The sequence below is a fragment of the Tenrec ecaudatus genome, chromosome 18 (assembly GCF_050624435.1).
Source record: "Tenrec ecaudatus isolate mTenEca1 chromosome 18, mTenEca1.hap1, whole genome shotgun sequence".
In the NCBI taxonomy this organism is placed as follows: Eukaryota; Metazoa; Chordata; class Mammalia; order Afrosoricida; family Tenrecidae; genus Tenrec; species Tenrec ecaudatus.
Genome location: NC_134547.1, coordinates 63,251,605 through 63,269,993, shown reverse-complemented (window position 1 = coordinate 63,269,993; position 18,389 = coordinate 63,251,605). Strand labels below are relative to the sequence as shown.

At 45.4% G+C, this 18,389-nt stretch overlaps 1 protein-coding gene across 5 annotated transcripts in view; it reads right to left on the bottom strand.

Annotated features, from left to right (window-relative positions):
- The window catches only part of ZNF23 (zinc finger protein 23), a 21,415-nt gene extending 3,026 nt beyond the window's left edge, over window positions 1-18,389 (bottom strand). The window contains exons 1-6 of one of the 5 annotated variants that reach the window (XM_075537738.1): window positions 18,014-18,389; window positions 15,171-15,234; window positions 12,523-12,649; window positions 11,844-11,957; window positions 8,981-9,084; window positions 8,836-8,880 (exon numbers count right to left, since the gene is read on the bottom strand). In XM_075537738.1, coding sequence (XP_075393853.1) covers window positions 9,080-9,084; window positions 11,844-11,957; window positions 12,523-12,649; window positions 15,171-15,234; window positions 18,014-18,063 — 360 coding nt within the window. In that variant the 5' untranslated portion in view covers window positions 18,064-18,389 and the 3' untranslated portion in view covers window positions 8,836-8,880; window positions 8,981-9,079. Of the gene's footprint in view, window positions 1-1,716; window positions 8,881-8,980; window positions 9,085-11,843; window positions 11,958-12,522; window positions 12,700-15,170; window positions 15,235-18,013 lie in introns of those variants that run through there. The other 4 variants (XM_075537734.1, XM_075537736.1, XM_075537735.1 and 1 more) reach the window with 4 other exon arrangements.

Here is an 18,389-nt window from a genome sequence, read left to right as displayed (position 1 = left end):
GAAGGGGAAAGAGTATTTGCTAAGGGGCCATTGAGTATATGCTAATGGTAGTGGCATAATTTTAGAAAAGGTTATCACTAATGGTTGTACAATACAAAGAGTATAATCACTGGCATTGAATCATTCGTGTGGAGGTTGTTGAATGGGAGAATATTGTGTGCATTTTGGCCACAATTAAAAAAATAATTACACAAATAACAATGAGAATAAGGAAGAAGAAAATGTTCTAAATGGATCGTGGTAATGAGTGTACAAATCCTCTTGATATGATTGAACTATTGCATGATATGTGGATGAGTGCCAATACAACTATTTTAAAAAATAACCTTTTTTTAAAGAAAAAAAATGTGACCTCGGGATCGGAGGAAAGCTCATGGACCTCCTGTGATACTCAGATCATACAACTTGGCTTGTTGAAAGCCAGGAAGATCTGAGGGACTTACTGGTAAAGATCAAAGATTACAGCCTTCACCATGGATTACAACTCAATGAAAGGAAAACAAAAATCGTCACGCCTGGACCAATAAGCAACATCCTAAGACAGAGATAAAAGATTGACGTTGTCAAAGATTTCCTTCTACTTGGCTTCCCCATGGGCATTCGTGACAGCACTGCATCGGGCACATCTCTACAATACCTCTTTAAAATGTTAAGAGTAAAGATGTCGCTTTGCGTACTCAGGTGCACGTGACTCAAACATGGTATTTTCAGTAGCTTCTGATGCATATGAAAGTTTGAGATTGCCAAAGAGCTGATGCACTTGAACAATGGTGCTGCCGAAGGATATTGGAAATACCAGAGAAAACTGGAAGAAAAAACAAATCTGTCTTGAACGACGCACAGCCAGACTGCTGCTTAGAATCGAGGAGGTGGATACTTCATCTCCTGTACTTGGACATGTTGTTGGGAGTGACCAGTCCTGGAAAAGGATATTCTGCTCGGTAAAGTAGAAGGTCGGCAAGAGAAGATTGCAAACCCTCGAGGACATGCATTGACACAGTGGCTGCAACAGAGGGCTCAAACATAACAATGCTGATGAGGACGGTGTGGGCCTGCACAGGATTTCAGTCTGTCGTATGTAAGGATGCTATGAGTCAAAGCCAACTCCACAGCACCGAACAACAACGTGACTAAGCACAAAAACATCATAGGACAGAATCCACAAAAATAACAATTCATTCATCGTCTTGACATACGTTCCAGATGACTACTTGTTATCAAACCTTATAGGATGACCAGGAAAACTGGAGCATCAGGTCAACCTCAAACAGGAGTTGCACTCCAAATGTAACATTTGAAAATGGCAAACTATAAGGACTAAGCAAAAATCGATTATACTTAAACATGGCTGACTTAAAAGGGCTACAACGTGCTCGTAGCAAACAGACCATGTAACTAGCAAACAGACTTTCACTAGAAGTAAGGCAAGGCTTTTAAGGACAAGCACAAGGTAAAGTTCATACCACTAACTGCCCCTCTACTCTTTCCCAGAGTTGGGAATACAGGCAACTCTCTTTCCAAAGACTCAGCAGAAAATGCTAGTGCCAGATGGACCCTGCCAGCCAAACAAGCACTCATGAACCCCCATGTCAAGCAAACTCACCTCCAAAAGCAGAAGGCTCAATCTTGGAAACAGGTGGACCACAGAGCTGAGCCCCAACTAAGCCTGGATACCCCCACCCTAACCCCACGTCCAGCTTCCCCACCCTGGGACTGACCTAGCCCACAGACGCTGCCTTTTTTTAAGCCATCGCCTAATTGAGAATCAAGCCCAGGCTGTTGATGAGCCAAACCTGTGTCAGATCCTGCCCTCTGGGTGACTGGCCAATCACTCTGCTTGGGTGGGCTGCAGGCCTCTCCACATTCACGACTCTTTCCCACAGCCAACTCAATCACTCCGCCCTCAGGCATCTGCTGGGTGCCCTTCCTTGAGGAATTCAATCTTGAGCCTTGGATAGCAAATACAACGGTACTCCACAAAATCAGTTCATGGCAGGAAGAAGAATTCAAACGAGTCATTTTTAGGGAGGATACATTTTGCATTGGGTTTGGGCAATGCCATGAGAGCCAATGGTTGGTCAAAGATGAAGTGAATTGATGTTTTTCAGAGATGTTTCCAATTCTTGTGTCTGGAGAATTCTCTTTGCTTTCTTTCTTCTTCTTCCTTCTTTTTTTTTTTTTTACAACTTTTTAAAAATTATTATTATGAATTGGTAATGGTTTACAGAGGTTTATTTAACAATTCATATACATTTTATTCCAAGTCATCCATGTATTTCCCTCATGTACTCTTCCTCTGTTTCTTGTTTCCATCCGTCCTTCTTTCTTAATCCTCTGAACCCTGTTCTTGGGTAAATACTGACCTTTTAATATTAAGTGGTTGATTAAAACACAGGAGTGGGTTCAGTTCCAGATCTGAAGGGTGTTAAGTCTTGGGGGTACCATCAGTCCCTATCTGACAAGGAAGTGTGGTCTCGCTAATGATTCTGAGTTTTGTTCCACACCCCCCCCCCTTATCCAGGACCTTCTAAGCCTTTTCAGAGCAGTTGATGGTGTTAGCCCAGCCACTATTTATTCAGTTCTTTTTTTTAGTTTCTTTTTAACTTTTTATTAAGTCGGGTGAAGCTTTGCAAAGCAGAGTACTGAGTTTCCATGAAATGCTTTTACACTCTTTCCCCAACCCATCCATTATAATCTCTTAAATGTACCATTGCTTATCCTACTTCCGCCCTACGTTTCCTGCTGCAATCTTCTTGCTTTCTTAATCCTCTCTCCTTGGGCAAACACTGCCCTTTCATCCTAAATGGTTGCGCAGGGATGAGCTCAGTTCTGGATGTGAAGGACGACAGCCTTGGGGGGTTAGTTCCCCGAACCCTCTTTAACGTGCCCCTCCTTTGATAATCACGGAAGCCACTGTTTAGATCTGAGGGGTAAGGAATCTGGAGGGCTTTTTAGCTATTATCCTCTTTTTTTCTTTCAAATGTATTCTTTCCCTTTGATTTGTGGAACAGAACACATACAAAGACAAATGTACGTGGTGGCACAGCCCGTCCCATCAACACAGTGACAGTAAGCCCCATGTGTGCTGTTTTCTCTTTTCCTCCACCTTCCCTCCCTGTCCATCTCCTCTCCCTCTTTCCACACCCTACCCCACAGCCCCTGGCCTCATCGTCGTCTTCAAAGTAGTTTTCTTTTATGTGAAATCTATTTTATTTCCTTATTTTTCTCTATATAATAGTGTCATTAAATATTTTTTATGAGACTGTGCTGAGCATAATGCTGAACATAATGTCCAGTTGTGTGCATGTCATGCAGTGATTCACACATTGTTTTTTAAGGATATGTAATATTCCATTGCGTGCATGCACCACAGTTTATTTATACATTCCTCTGCAGGTGAGGTTTGTGATTCCATCCTTTTGCTACTATAGAAATTGCTGCCATACACATAGGTGTTTATGTTTGGTTCTTTCTTTTTAATGTCTGCATATTCTGTTCTGGTTTGGCCTTTTACATTTCTTCTTAAATTTTATTTATTTTTGCCGTTTCCATTTATTTGTGTTGTTTGCACCTTCTTCTTTTCCTGTTAGATTTGCCAGTGATTTGTTCTTTGTAAATTCTGTCAAATAATTTGATCCTTTTTATTGTTTCTCGGATCTGTTTCATTCGTTTCTGCTTTAATCTTTACTATTTTCTTCCGGTGGCTCATTTTGCTGTTCTTTTTGTGGCTATTAGAGATGTTGGGTTCTTCTTTTTCAATGTGTTCATTTATTTCTATAAATTCCTCTTTGAGTACTGCTTTTGATGCGTTCCAAAGGCTTTGGTATGTTGTGTTTTTATTGTTGTTTGCTTTAAGGATTTTTTTAATTTTATAAGAGGTCAGTATGGCCACTTTTACTTATTCTCCTTGCTGCGCTGACAGGAATATGCCCACCTCACCTATCATCTTTCACCGATCTTTCTGAAAGTGAGGATTTTTGGTTTTGGGTTTTTTTCAATTATTGTCAAGTCCATTTAGATGCATGGTGACTACATGTGTGAAACTATGTTTCAGTGACTAATTTTTGGAAATTAGTTCGCTAGCCTTTCTTTAAAAGTGACTCTGGGTGGACTCAAATCCTCAACCTTTGTTCTCAGTGAGCACTTTAACTGTTTGCGTCACATCAATGTTCACTACTAATTACCAGTTCTGAGGAGCCAAAAGGAGAGCTCTTATAGTGGGCCTTGTAACCCAGCAGTTCTCAACCTGTGGGTCATGATCTCTCTGGGGGTCAAACGACCCTTTGACAGGGCTCACCCGATTCATAACAGTAGCAAAACAACAGTTATGAAGTAGCAACAAAAATCATTTTATGGTTGGGGGTCACCCCAACATGAGGAACTGTATGAAAGGGTCACGGCATTAGGAAGGTGGAGAACCACAGTTGTAAACTGTCATGCATTAAATTGTGCTCCTGCCCAAAGTATATGTAAATTTGGCTAAGCCATGATTCTCAGTGGCTTGTTGGATATATAATTATGTAATTTAGCAGTTATGTAATTATCCAATCATTCCTATGATTGATCTGATATGACCAACAATTTTAAGCGGAGTATGGTGTGATGTCCCTGTGGGTTTCTGAGACCATAAGTGTTTATGAGAGCAGAAAGCCTCATCCTTCTTCTGAGGAGCAGCAGATGGCTTCCAACTATAGACCTTGCAGTTAACTGCCCATGGCCTGATAGTGTAATAGTTATGTATTGGGCTAATAACACTAAACAGTGCAAAATCACAAGCTACCCCTTAGGAGCAAAATGAGGCTTTCTATTCCTGTAAACAGCTAGTCTCAGAAACCCACAAGGGGCAATTCTCCCATCCTCTAGGGTCACTATGAGTTGGAATTGACTTTGGCGGTGAGTTTTGAGGGTGGGATGTAATACTCTTACTCAGGTCACTGATCTAAGTAATGGGGGTTGGTAAGAGGGGAGCATTCTCTGGGCTCCTGCCCCAACATGGGTATGAGGAAGTCTCTTTGACATTAATGATTCTCTAGGACTCCAGCCCACCTGCTCCTGAAAGGCCTCTACCCTGCCAAATTCCTCATCTTGTCTAGGCGCCCATGGGGACCTGATACTGATCTCTGCGGCTCCATCTGGCCCATATTGAACCTGCCAGATCTGACTTTCTCTGTAGTATGCCCTCTTTCCCAGAGGTACCTCACTCCCACATAAGGATGCCACCAGTGACCCCTCTCTACAAGATGGCACCACAGGGAACCATCAGGCAGACCCTTATCCATGGTGTAGCCAGATAAACAGGCATCTGTAGAGTTGCCTCACCCACAGCTCAGGCTCCTATCTTCCCTTCACAGATTTCATAGGCTTCTGGTCATACAAGCCAATGCCCTCACCCCCAACTTGTGGGTCTGCAAGTTGTTAATAACCCAGGGCCTCCTTTTTTTCCATCTGCAGTTCTCAAGGAGGGAGGGGAATGAGGGGCAGGCAGACTAACACCCAGTGAATGAAACGTACCACGGACACCAAATAATTCCATGTTCCCTCACTCACCCCTTTGCTTACCTGCTCTGTAGCTGCCGCTTCCAACTTTCTCCACCCCCACCCCGAGACATTCAGCCTCCTACTTCACACAGGAGATACTGTCAGAAGCATTTGCCTGCATTCTCCTGTCCTCACCTCTAACCTGTGTCCAGCCCACTCCCTCTCCACCTCCCCCCTCCTTTTCCTGAATCTGCTCTCCTTCCACTGGCATGGTCTCACCTGATTTAAATGGACTCGACATTTTCATACCAAAATAGGAGAAACAAACACCTCCACAGCCTCTTTACCTCTTCTCTAGGCAGGCAGGGAACTCTTGATGCCTCTCATTAGCCACCAGTCTTTGGGGACCACCTCTGTGATGGCAGCTACTGGATCTACCTCCATCTTTTCTGAGCCACACTCACATGCTCACTGGTTCTGTCCTCCTCAAATTGAATTCTGTCCCTCCAGAATTGGTATTGGACTCCTAGCCCCTGTAGCTGTAAATATGATCTTGTTTGGAAGCAGGGTTTTCTAATGAGGTCATACCTGAGCAGAGTGGGCAGTCATTTGAGTTCTAAAAAGAGCAGCAAAGATGCAGGCACATAAAAGGGGACAGACAGACACTTTGTACGGAATCCCTGCGAGCCAAGAACACATCTAGGAGTCCCTGAGGATACTGCCGAGGATAACTGTGATGGCCCCAATTAGACTTTCAGTCTCTTTTGCTACAGTAGCACGAGGAACGAAGATCCTTCACTTCTCACTTCTCAAAGGACTTATAAAGACTGACCATCACACCCCTCTCCCCAGAAGAATTTACTTCAGAGGACAGCATTTATCTGTTAGGACCTCTTTGTGTATTAGATGTTCATTTTAACATCACATATTTTACAAAGGCAATTCTAATTTTTGTCTTTTACTACCTTTAAGCCTTATTTGGGATTATTTAAAACAAAAAACTAAAACATTTTGAATAGCTAATTTATAATCTTTCCTTATGGTTTTTCTAGATTTCACTTGATGAGAATTGTTTTCCTATTGCTTAATATTCACTCACATTGTCATTTTAAAAGAATTTTATTATTTCTCTCTACAAAAAGTAGTACACGCTTATAAAAATTAAACAGAAATAAATTAATTTAGGTGGTAATCTCTTTATGAGGTTTCCAATCTAAGAACAAGGTTTCTCAGTATTCGTTCAGATTATTTCCTTTGGTGAACACTGTGGAGATTCATCATTTTCTCTATATGGGTCCTGTATACTTATTAAACTTGCTAAAACAAAAAAACCCCACCTATTTTCTTAATTCTCTTTAGAATAGGATCTTTCATTTCATTGTATTTTCTGATGGCTAATGGTATACAATAAAGCTAGTTACTTTTAAGTGTTACATTTTAACTGGTTTTCAATTACTGATTGTAAGTTGAGTAAACAGAAACGATGTTTCCAAGGGAAGACTCTTAGTTCTCATGCCTCTCAGAATTTTCCACCAGGGTGAACTCGATGATACGTGCTCCAAATCAGCATTAACCTTGGGAGTGTTCTGCATCTTCCTTGGTCTTAGGATTTGCCCTCACTGTGGACATTCTGATGCTGAGTAAGCTGGAAGCTAAACCTAAAGGCTTTCCTGCAAACACTGCACACATAGGGTTTCTTCCAAGTGTGGACAGTCTGATGTATAATGCAGTCGGAACTATAACTGAAGCCTTTGCCACACTCAACACATCTGAAGAGTTTCTCCCCAGTGTGGCTTCTCTGGTGCCGGATCAAATGGGCATTAACATGGAAAGCTTTCCCACACTCCTTACACTGAAAGGGCTTCTCTCCGGTGTGGATTCTCTGATGCACAATATAGTCAGAACTGCAGCTAAATGCTTTCCCACACTCCACACACTTGAAAGGTTTCTCACCGGTGTGCACTCTCTGATGCCTCGTCAGTTTGGCATTGACACTGAAGGCTTTTCCACATTCCTTACATTGATAGGGCTTTTCTCCAGTGTGGATTCTGTGATGATCAAGCAGGTTTCTTTTAGAAGTGAAACATTTCCTGCACTCGTTACATTCAAAGGGCTTCTCCCCCGTGTGAATTCTCTGATGCTGAAGTAGCTTGGCATTAACATTGAAGGCTTTTCCACACTCATTACATTCATACGGCTTCTCCCCGGTGTGGATCCTCAGATGCTGCCGAAGCTGAGAATTACACCGGAAGGCTTTCCCACAGTCGTTGCACTGGAAGGGCTTCTCCCCAGTGTGGATCCTTTGATGCTGGATTAATTTCCCTTTGGCACTAAAGGCTTTCCCACATTCATTACACTCATAGGGTTTCTCTCCAGTGTGGACTCTTTGATGCTGAATGAGCTTTGCATTATTGTGGAAGGCTTTGCCACACTCCCTACACTGACAGGGCTTCTTTCCAGTGTGGACGCTCTGGTGCTGCCTAAGCTGGGAGCTGCACCTGAAGCTTTTTCCACACTCAGTACACTCATAGGGCTTCTCCCCAGTGTGGACTCTCCGGTGTTGAATTAGCTTCGCATTGACATTGAAGGTCTTCCCACAGTCACTGCACTCATACGGCTTCTCCCCAGTGTGGACTCTCTGATGTGTAAGATACGCGGAGCTACAACTGAAGCCATTTCCACACTCCTTGCATCGATAGGGCTTTTCTCCAGTGTGGATTCTCTGATGTCTGTTTAGACTCCCATTCACACTGAAGGTTTTCCCACACACCTTGCACTGATAGGGCTTCTCCCCACTGTGGATTGTCTGGTGTGTAATATAATGGGAACTGTAACTAAAGCTTTTCCCACACTCCGCACATTTGAAGGGTCTATCCCCACTAAGAAGTCTCTGACTCCATGTTAATTTTGCGTTACCACTGCAGGCTTTGCCACATTCCTTAAATTGATAAGACTTTTCTCCAGTGTTGCTGTCTTTTTGCTGATTACATTGAGAGTCACACCTAGAAGTTTCTGCTAATTCTTCGCATTTGAAATGTTTCCCCTCAGTATCAGCTGTTTCATGCTGAGTAAACTTCTTGTCAGCACTGAAGACATTTCCTGGTCCTGCACACTCAGGGAGCTGCTCTCCGATGGAGACGGTATGACAGTGATACAAAATTGGACTTTGACTGAAAAAATATTCCTCCCTGGGACTCGTCTCAATTTTCACAATCTCATCAATGATACTGCTGTCTTCTTTTTTCACACTTTCTACCTCAGGGACTTCCTGATGTGTCTCTAACATAGAGGCTTCTGAAAACTCTGTTTCTTGGGAAACGTCCTTGTGAAGTTTAAATATTGCGCTATCTTTTGTTTCACACATTTCCTTTGTCAAGTTACTATCGGTCTGGATATAAGCATCTACAATAAAAAATACAAAATATTATGTAAGAACCATATTAAAAAACAGAAAAAAAATTTTGCTAGATGAAGTAAAGGATCATAATAAAATAAAAATCACCAAACTAGGTGCGTAGCTGGTAAAACAACAGCGTTCTGGTGGCACAGTGGGTTATGTGGAAGGCTGCCAATCATGAGGTTGGTGGCTCAAAGCCACCAGTCAGTCTATGGGAGAAAGATAAGGCTGTCTGGACCATAAGGATTTATAACCTCCAACCCCACAGGAGCAGTTCTACTATGAATAAAACATATCTGACCTTCAGCTAAATAAGGGAGGAGGAGAATGCGGTTCCATACAACCTTATTTGTCTGAGGTAGCGGTCAGACTTGGCTCTACTCTCCAACTTCTTCTACCCTATTCTGACACCAACATCCCTTCCACCACTACCTCTCCACTGGGTTGATAATCTGTTGTAAGGGCTGCACAGAACTCACAGACAACACAAAAAATTATAAGGGCTTATTAACAGGCCACAAGTCAAGACTAGCAAACAGTCCTTTTATCTACAATCACATCTCTTCTCAGCCACGCCAGCAGGTTCCCTGCTCTGATCCTCAACCTCCTCGCCTCTTCCCTGCTTGAGCAGATAGTGTAAAATTCCTTTAGTGCTGAGCGGTGCCCACATGGACATCCCACTCTGCAAGCCAGTCTCCTGCCCCAAGGTACTAGGCTGTTGCTTGTTCTGTAGGCAGGAAGCCTGTCACTACATCTCACAGCCTCAGTGCTGCAGCCTCTGCTGTCACCATCAAGTTACACAGGGATCTCACACGTGCTTTGCTGGTGGCTGTTTCTTAATGGTTGTGGGATTCTCTGTTCCTATTTCTGAAATGGCTCACTTTATACCCAGCAGAATGACAAAACTAACTAATCTCTGCCTTAAAGTCCCTTATACCTGATTTACATGCTTCTACCTACCTACTAATTTGGTGGGAGTTACAAAGATTATGAACAGAAGAAGCATACTAAGTAATTTCATTTCACTGTACTTTGAAAAGTATCAAATTAAATGATTTCTCCTTGTCACCTTGCTTCATTATATATAGCTGTCTCCTCCCAAAATACTAATAAAATAATCAATTGACTCTTTGATATGTTACTTCATTTATTCTTCAACCCACAAGACTAGTGCTATCATCTCATGCTATGATTTCCAAATTTTCAGAAATGAGGACATTTGAGTTTTCAGCAAAGCAGCTAACAAGGAGCAAGTGGCCCAGCTGGAGTTTGAATTTAGCAACGTCTACTCCAAAGACTGTGTTTGAGCCCAGGCTGCTCTGCCTGTCTGTGGGAGGCTACTGATTCTGTATCTTCCCATGGCACAGGCGGGTTACTGAGTGTGGTTCTTCCTAGCCACAGTTTAAACTCCCACCAAATGACCGAGTAAAAACATACAAATAAGGTGGGTGGGACTTTGATAAGGGGAGTAATCAGTTTTACCAACCAGTATGAATAAAATGAGCCAGCTCAGAAGCAGGAATGTTGGGGTCGGGGGCCCCACAAACCATCAAGAAAGAAAATGGCGCCGGCAGCAGAGGCATCAGCACTGAAAGCATGAGTCAGACAGGTGGGCTTCCTAGTCGACAGAACAAGTCAAACTGAGTCCACTTGGACTGAAACTTATGGCAGAGCTGTGTGTCCTTTGGGCATTTCTTGGCAGAGCGAAAAGAGCCTGGTAACACGTGCTTGAGCAGGACAGAGGTCTGGGGTTCTATGGTGGGCTGAAGGGCTGAAGACTAGCCAGAGGCATACCTGCACTTATAACCGAGACGAGGTGTCCCTGACTCGACTGTGCAAAGACACTTGACTATGCACATCATAACAAACGATGGCTAGCTTTGAGAACAGGAACTCCGAAACCCTCTCTTGTGCTCAAACAGACCTTGTACACATATGAGGAGACAGTTGTGGGAATGCAAAACAAGGGACTACTGCATAGTTTAAAATCAGGTAGGTGTGTGACAGTTGCATCCTCTCACCGTATCTGTTCAATCTATATGCTCTGCAAATCAGCAGAGAAGCTGGATTATATGAAGAATATGGCACAGGATGGGAAGAAGCTTATTAGCAACCTGCGATGTGCAGATTACACAATCTTGCTTGCTGAGTGTGAGGAAGACTTGAAGCACTTGCTGATGAATCAAGGAGTGCAGCCTTCAGTGTGGATTACAACTCAGTGTAAAGAAGACCAAAATCCTCACAACTGGACCAGTAACATGATAAATGGGAAAGATGGACGAGAGTGAAGTTGTCAAGGATTCTGTCCTGCTTGAATCCATAAGCAATGCTCATGGAAGCAGCAGCTAAGAGATCAAATGACACTGCATTGGGTAAATCTGCTGCCTACGACCTCTGTATGAAGACTGAAAAGCAAGAATGCTACTTTGAGAACTAAGGTGCACCTGACCGAAGGTATGGTCTTTTCCATTGCCTCAGATACAGAGTTGGACATTAAACAAGGAAGACCGTAGAAGAACTGATGCACTTGAACTGCGATACTGGCAAAGAATACTGAAAGTTCCATGGACTGTCAAAAGGACAAACAAATCTTTTTGAGAAGGAGTACGATGGCCAGTGTTCTTTGGAGGCAAGGATGGTGAGACTTCATCTTGCATACTTTGGACATGCTGTCAGGAGAGACTACTTCCTGGAGAAGGACAGCATGCTTGGGAAAGCGGAGGGGCAGGGAAAAAGAGGAAGGCCCTTAAGGAGATGGATGGACAGTGGCTGCAACAAGGGGCTCAGGCCTAGGAACAATTGTGAGGACGGCGCAGGACCGGTCAGTGTTTCATTCTGTCATGCCTGGGATTGCTATTGGTCGGCACCTAATAACAACAGCTGGCTGGCATTATCTTTATGTTGCTCAAGCTGGCTTTCTCCCTCAGATTAAACTTTCCAACATAATGGGCAGTGTGTGCTCCCTTACCACTCCAGAGGCCTTGGGGGGCTGTTCCCATTCCAGTGGGCCCTGGAGGTGGGCACCACAGCTCATCTCCTCCCTCCAGTTGTGAGATTGCAGCAGGTTTGAGAAGCGGAGGCCCTGGTCAGAGGAGACAATATGAGAGACAGATGAGTAATCGCCAACACATGACTTCTATAGCTCTTCTCAGTGTCTCAGCAATGGGGTCCAATTCATGAAGTCTACAGGAAAAGAGGAGAGGAGAGTCTTGAGTAGTGTGGGGACTAGGAACAGCTCAGACTGTGGGCCTTGGAGAGTTCAGGTAGTGTAAACCAGGGAGATATTGCTCACAGGGATACCATTCTGTGACTTTGGTCTGAAGTGTTCCCAGGGCACACTGAGACTTTGGAAGAATAGGTACCGTGAGAAGAAACGAGAAGGCATAGCTATGGACCAGACAGTTACTTTCTCCCAGAGCATCCAACACACAGCTTCTATTGTAGAGAAAAAGCACACACCAGTCTCAGCAAAGTTCCACACTGGCTCCCAAAAGGGCATGGAGTTCCCTTTCCTCTGAGTCTAGGGAACTACAAATCTTTACCTATTTGACAAAGAATTACCAAGACCCCTGCCCATAACCTTTGAAGGGAAGGAACAGGAAACCCCAAATGGCAGAAGCTGGGCTCCAGGGGAAGAAGGATCTTACCTAGAGAGGCCACAAGCCCATAATTCTCCAGCATCACATCCCTGTACAGGGCTCTCTGTGTGGGAGACAGACCATCCCATTCCGTCTGCGTGAAGTACACAGCCACATCCTCAAAGGTCACCAACTTCTGAAACAACAGGTTCCTGCTGCCCTAGGGCCAATTCCATGGCTCAGGCCCTAAGTGAGGGGCAGAGGGCAGTATAAGGGATTGGGGCGGGAGCTTTAGAAGACGCGCCATTAGTCACAGAAAAGCTTTTAGGAAACCACCTGGAAACAGACCCACAGCGTTCCCTGCTCTATTTCAGCAGAGAAGCCTCATGCTACTTTTCATATTTATATAAAAGATTCAAAATACCACTCTTTTGGCCACAGTCAAATGCCCCTAAAGCAACTCTAATTAGTATTATTTTTAATAAACAGTTTTATTAGGACATAATCGAAATATCATACAGTTGTTCAATCATAACAAGAAGTATTGTACAATCACTACCACAATCAATTGTGGAACATTTTCTTTTTTCTGGTACTTCTTGTTATTCACTCCCCGTTTTCCCCTCAGCCTCCCCTGCTGTACCTCAAAGGAACCATTAAGGCAGTTACTACCTGGAGCTTCACCACCTTTCAGTTTACACAGGCTGTTTACACCACTCAGTCCCTCATGGCGGAGGAGGACCAGGTGAGGCTCCCCAGAAGTCCCTTGATGCCATGGAAGTCCGGGCTCCTCCAGCCTGTTCCCCATGCTAGCCTTTGCAGTTCTGCTCCCCAAAGCACACCCTCAAGCCTCAGCCACCCTCCAAAAAACACAGACCAGTCTTGGTCTCCAGCTCCTGCCTGGTTCTGGTGAGACCCACCCGAGGCGCCGTGCAGCCTCCACTCACACAGCTCAGTGAATGAAGCAGCTCCGCCCCATGGAGCTTCCAGAGAAGCCAGAGTACGCTGGGCCGTTTTGTCCTTCCCAGTGTCTCCCACGAGTTGAGAAAAAGGCAATTCAAGTTCAGGTTGGCTGGCTTCTCTGCCCCCTTTGGCTTCTCCTCTTTGCATTACTAAACCATGTGGTCAGCATAGGACTACCATTCAGGCCTGAAGCTGGGGACCCTGCGCAGAGCCCACCCCCTTGCCAGCAGCTCCCGCCTCTGGCTGGTTCTCCCTCAGTCTTTTGCCACAGTTGTGCACAGATTTCCCTCTCAGCGCCGCTCTAAGATTTGTCTTGTTTGATTCTACTGTCCAGCACCCATGAACAATTCAGTCAAAAGTCCAGATGATTCTGAGGGTTTCTGGTGACATTGAACGGGTCCAGAATGTCTACAAAATTAGATACCTCCACTACCCACACCGACACCCTCTCCCTAGGTAAACTGGCTCCTCCTCTTGAATTCAGATCACAGCTGGTATCCCCACCACCCACCATCTGGGTACTGGTCTCCTCCCTCTCCCTTCCTCCCACCTCTACTTGGTAATTCTCGGTGTCCTAAAGATCACTGTCTTAAGCATTGCATGGAGCTGACCATCCCATTCTGTCTGTGTGAAGTACAAGCCCCCTTGAGCAACTACTTTCTGAGGGAGTCACTTTGCTTTGGAACCTGCCATTATGCACACCTGTCACAAACCTGACCAAACTAACATCACTGGCTCCCTAGACTTTATCCAGCTCAGTGGTTAATAATCAGATTAAGGGTGTAACCTGTGGCAACTTACCCAACTTTCCTTTGCCTCTACTTCTTTACTATAGATGAGCACAACAAAGCACCCATTTCAGAGGAGAGTGGCTATAGCACTCCAATACCAAAGTCAAGTCAATTCTGACTCAGAGCAACCCTAGAGTGCAGAGTAGAACTGCCCCTGAGGGTTTCTGAGACTGTAACTCTGCATGGGAGTAGAAAGCCTCTTCTTTCTCCCTCCGTGTGGCTAGTGGTTTTGAACTGCTGACCTTGCAGTTAACAGCCCAACTTGTAACCACTATGCCACTAGGGCTCCTTGCCTACAGCACAGCACACCTCAAATGGTGCTACTTGTCAGTGCTGTTCCTATGAGGACTTCCGACCTGTAACCCCAGGTAGGAGCTTCAGAGGGTCCAGGAAGTTCTAGACATTGCATGGAGAATTTGGTTTGCATGTTTACCTTTGTGAAGAAAGGATCGAGCACTAAAGACAGGTCTGCAACCCAATCCCTGAAAGGCTCTCAAGGAGGCCATGAGACATGTTGTCCTACTGGACTTCCCTGCCTTTTCCCTTCTTGACCCTACCCCTTCCCATGTCTGAATTAGAGGCCCAGTTGTCCTTTACACTGATCTGTCCCTGCCACTCACACTTACCTACATGTCCATCACAAAGTACCAATCCTCATACAGTTTCTCCACTCATACCCACACACAGAACATCCTAGTTTCTATACCCCCTGCCCAGACCCTGCGGGGGAAGCTCCTGCAGCAGCATAGAGCACCCCCCAGCTGGGTGGGGTATCCTCCCCACCACACTCTGTTGGGCCCTCCATCTCCCTACTCTGCGTTCTCTGTGCCAATCCTGACGTATGACCCTTTCCACAGCCTCCAGGCCTACAGGCAGAAGCATCCCGTGGCTCATCAGCCCCCCCCTGGTCTGTTCTCTCCATCTGAAGCAGTGTAGAGGAAGAGCTGAGGACCCACAGCTCACCTGGGGCCAGGCTGTCAGGAACATGTCTGTCACCAACTGTTCACCTCTCACAGAAAGACTGCGGCTGACGGGGGAAAAGAGAGAGAGAAACAAGTGAGAATAGCCTTTCTCACCGGGATGAGAGAGCCCCTTACAAAAGCTCTTCAATGCAGGCGGCTCACATTCAAGTAACACTGAGAGTGGTACTGTGGTGGGAAGGTTATGATCTCAGCACAGACTCATCCCGATGCTAGTGATGGTGTTCACTGCCAGGAACCTAAAGATTTTACAATTCTGACATCATACCATACATACAAGAGTGTATGTAAAATGTATGCAGAGCCTAAAGAATAAAACAGCAAAGACTCCTGTCTGTGACTCAGCTCCAGGGAAACATCACCAGGATCTTCAGTGTGACTGCAGAGAAGCTAGGCTGCCTGGGCTGCCGCCCCAGCATGGAGGTGCAGAGCCCACCCAGGAAGGCAGGGTCTGATGAAGGGAAAGCTGCCTTTCCAGAGCTCAGGTCCTGAAGGGTCTTAATGCCTGTGGAAAACTTCCTTAGCTATGCTTTCAAACACCTGGGAGAGTTGGAAAGAAGATAGTAAATCATCTAGATATACGTGCTTACCAACAGATCCCTAGAACTTTTTTTTTTTAATAAAAAGGGGCAAATATGGAATGTACAAACTAAAAGGATCCAAAAAAGACACAGCCAGGGCATCTAGTTGATAAGCAACAAAGCCCACATGGAAGAAACACATCAGCCTGTGTGACCATGAGGTGTCTATGGGATCAGGTATTGGGCATCAAAGACCAAAAAATCCTATCATTGTGAATGAGGGGCAGTGTGGAGTGGGGACCCAAAGACCCTCTGTAGGCAACTGGACATCTCCTTACAGGTCTCGGGGAGGAGACGAGTCAGTCAGGGTGCGGTGTAGCAACGATGAAACATACACCTTTCCTCTGGTTCTTTAATGCTCCCCCCCCGCAACCCCCCATTATCATGATCCCAATTCTACCTTACAAATCCGGCGGAACCAGAGTAGTACACTGGTAAAGATAGAAACTGGAAACACAGGGAATCCAAGACAGATGATCCCTTCAGGACCAGTGGTGAGAGTGGCGATGCCAGGAGGGTGGAGGAAAGGTGGGGTAGAAAGGGGGAACTGATCACAAGGATCTACATATAACCTCCTTTCTGGGGGACAGACAACAGAAAAGTGGGTGAAGGGAGACGTCAGACAGTATGAGACATGACAATAATAATTTATAAATTATCAAGGGTTCGTGAGGAAGTGGCGGGGAGGGAGGGGAAAAATGAGGAGCTGATACTAAGGGCTCAAGTAGAAAGAAAATATTTTAAGAATGATGATGGCAACAAATGTACAAATGTGCTTGACACAATGGATGGATGTATGGATTGTGATAAGAGTTGTACGAACTCCCCCCCCAAAATGATTAAAAACAACAACAACCAATAATCACACAAGGACACTAAACAAACAAACAAAGACACAGCCAGGGCTTTCAACTGGCTCATTCTGGTTGCATCCACCCCCTTTTCTGAGAATTTGCATTTCTACCCCAGATAGCGTCCCTTATGAGTATATACCCCAGATTTACTCTCAGAAAACCCTATAAGACCTGAGAAAATATTCAATCTACATTTTAACAAGATCTCCCAGGTGATTCTTATAACAAAATGGGATCTTGTTAAAAATATAGATTATCATTCAGTACATCTGGGATGGAAATACAAGCTCTCAGCGGGGGGAGGTTCATCCAGAATGCACAAGTTGGGGAATAACAGGCATACCACTACCCTGCGATGACAGACACATGAAAGATAAAATTCCTAAGACTAGGGGGACCGAAACCCCTGACAAACCCCACTAGGATTGAATGAGTCAATTCTAACTTATAGTGACCCTATGGGGCAGAGTAAAACTGCTTGCTCCCTTGGGTTCTGTCCAAATCTTTATGGGAACAGATAGCTTCATCTGTCTCCCATGGGGCAGCAGGTGTGCTTGAATCACCAATCTTGCAGTTAGCAGCCCAACACTTAACTGACAGCACCACCCGGGTTCCTTAGGGGGATCGAAACCCCAAAAATAAAACTCACTGCCATCAAGTCGATGCCGATTCATATTGACCCTGAAGGACAGGGTAGAACTGCCCCTGTTGGTTTCCGATACTGTAACTCTTTATTGGAGTGGAAAGTCTGGTGTTTCTCCCCTTAGAAACGGAAGAGCCCACTAATTCTGAGACAGCGGGGGAGATAAGAGTCGGTTTGGTATCTTCCAGGGGCAAACAGCTGAGACAGAATAGACTTAATTGTCCACAAATGCAAGGAGATTTTATGAGTGAAGACTAGGCAGGTATGAAACCTTTTCAGAAAATATAGGAAACTAAACAAAGAATGGTTCTAGAAACACAGCCTGGCTGTGCAGTACCTGGATCTAAAAAAACCTCTGTCGGGGTGGTACACTCAGTAGCCTGCCAATCTCCCTTCAGGCAGGGGTGGCTTCTGGAATAGCTAAGTCACTTGAGAGTCACTGGTGGCACTGTCCGGTAAGCACTGGACTGCTGACCTGAAGGTACACGGTTCAAACCCACCAGATGCTCCACAGAGAAAGATGTGGCTGTCCGGTTCCATGAACATTTACAGACTAGGAAGCCCATCAACCAAGTCTACTCTATGGTAGTGGGGCGCACACAGACAGAAAGCAGCAGGGTTGTTTCCTTCTGGGGCAAATAATGTCCCAGGCGGGTGCCTTCCAGAGCCCAGCTTCTGTTGGTCCCAGATGGCTGGAAGGGGCCTTGATTCATAACCCTTTGCCAGGAGCCAGGAAGGTCCCACGCACCTCAACATGCCCAAAGTGATGTTACCGTGGATTTCTTCATGGCTGAACATACTCCACCCCTGGCTTTCTTCTGTCCCCAAACTCAGCAGCACCTTCCCTGAACAGATCAAATGCTAAATGTTCGGGGCCTGGTGGGTGGGACGAGAACACAGGCTTCGTCTTGCACCAGTCAGAACGTACGCGGCCATCGTGTGCAAAGCTGGAGGCCAGGAGGCGGGAAGAAGACCCCGGCCCGCCGCCTGGCTCCCTCTCCTGAATTCGGCCAACCGGGCGCAAAGGACGCAATCGCCTCCGGGTGCAGGCGCATCCCACCTACAACAACCCTGGGGTCCAAGATACCGCCCAGGGTGCTCGCAAGCCCGCACTCACCTCCGCA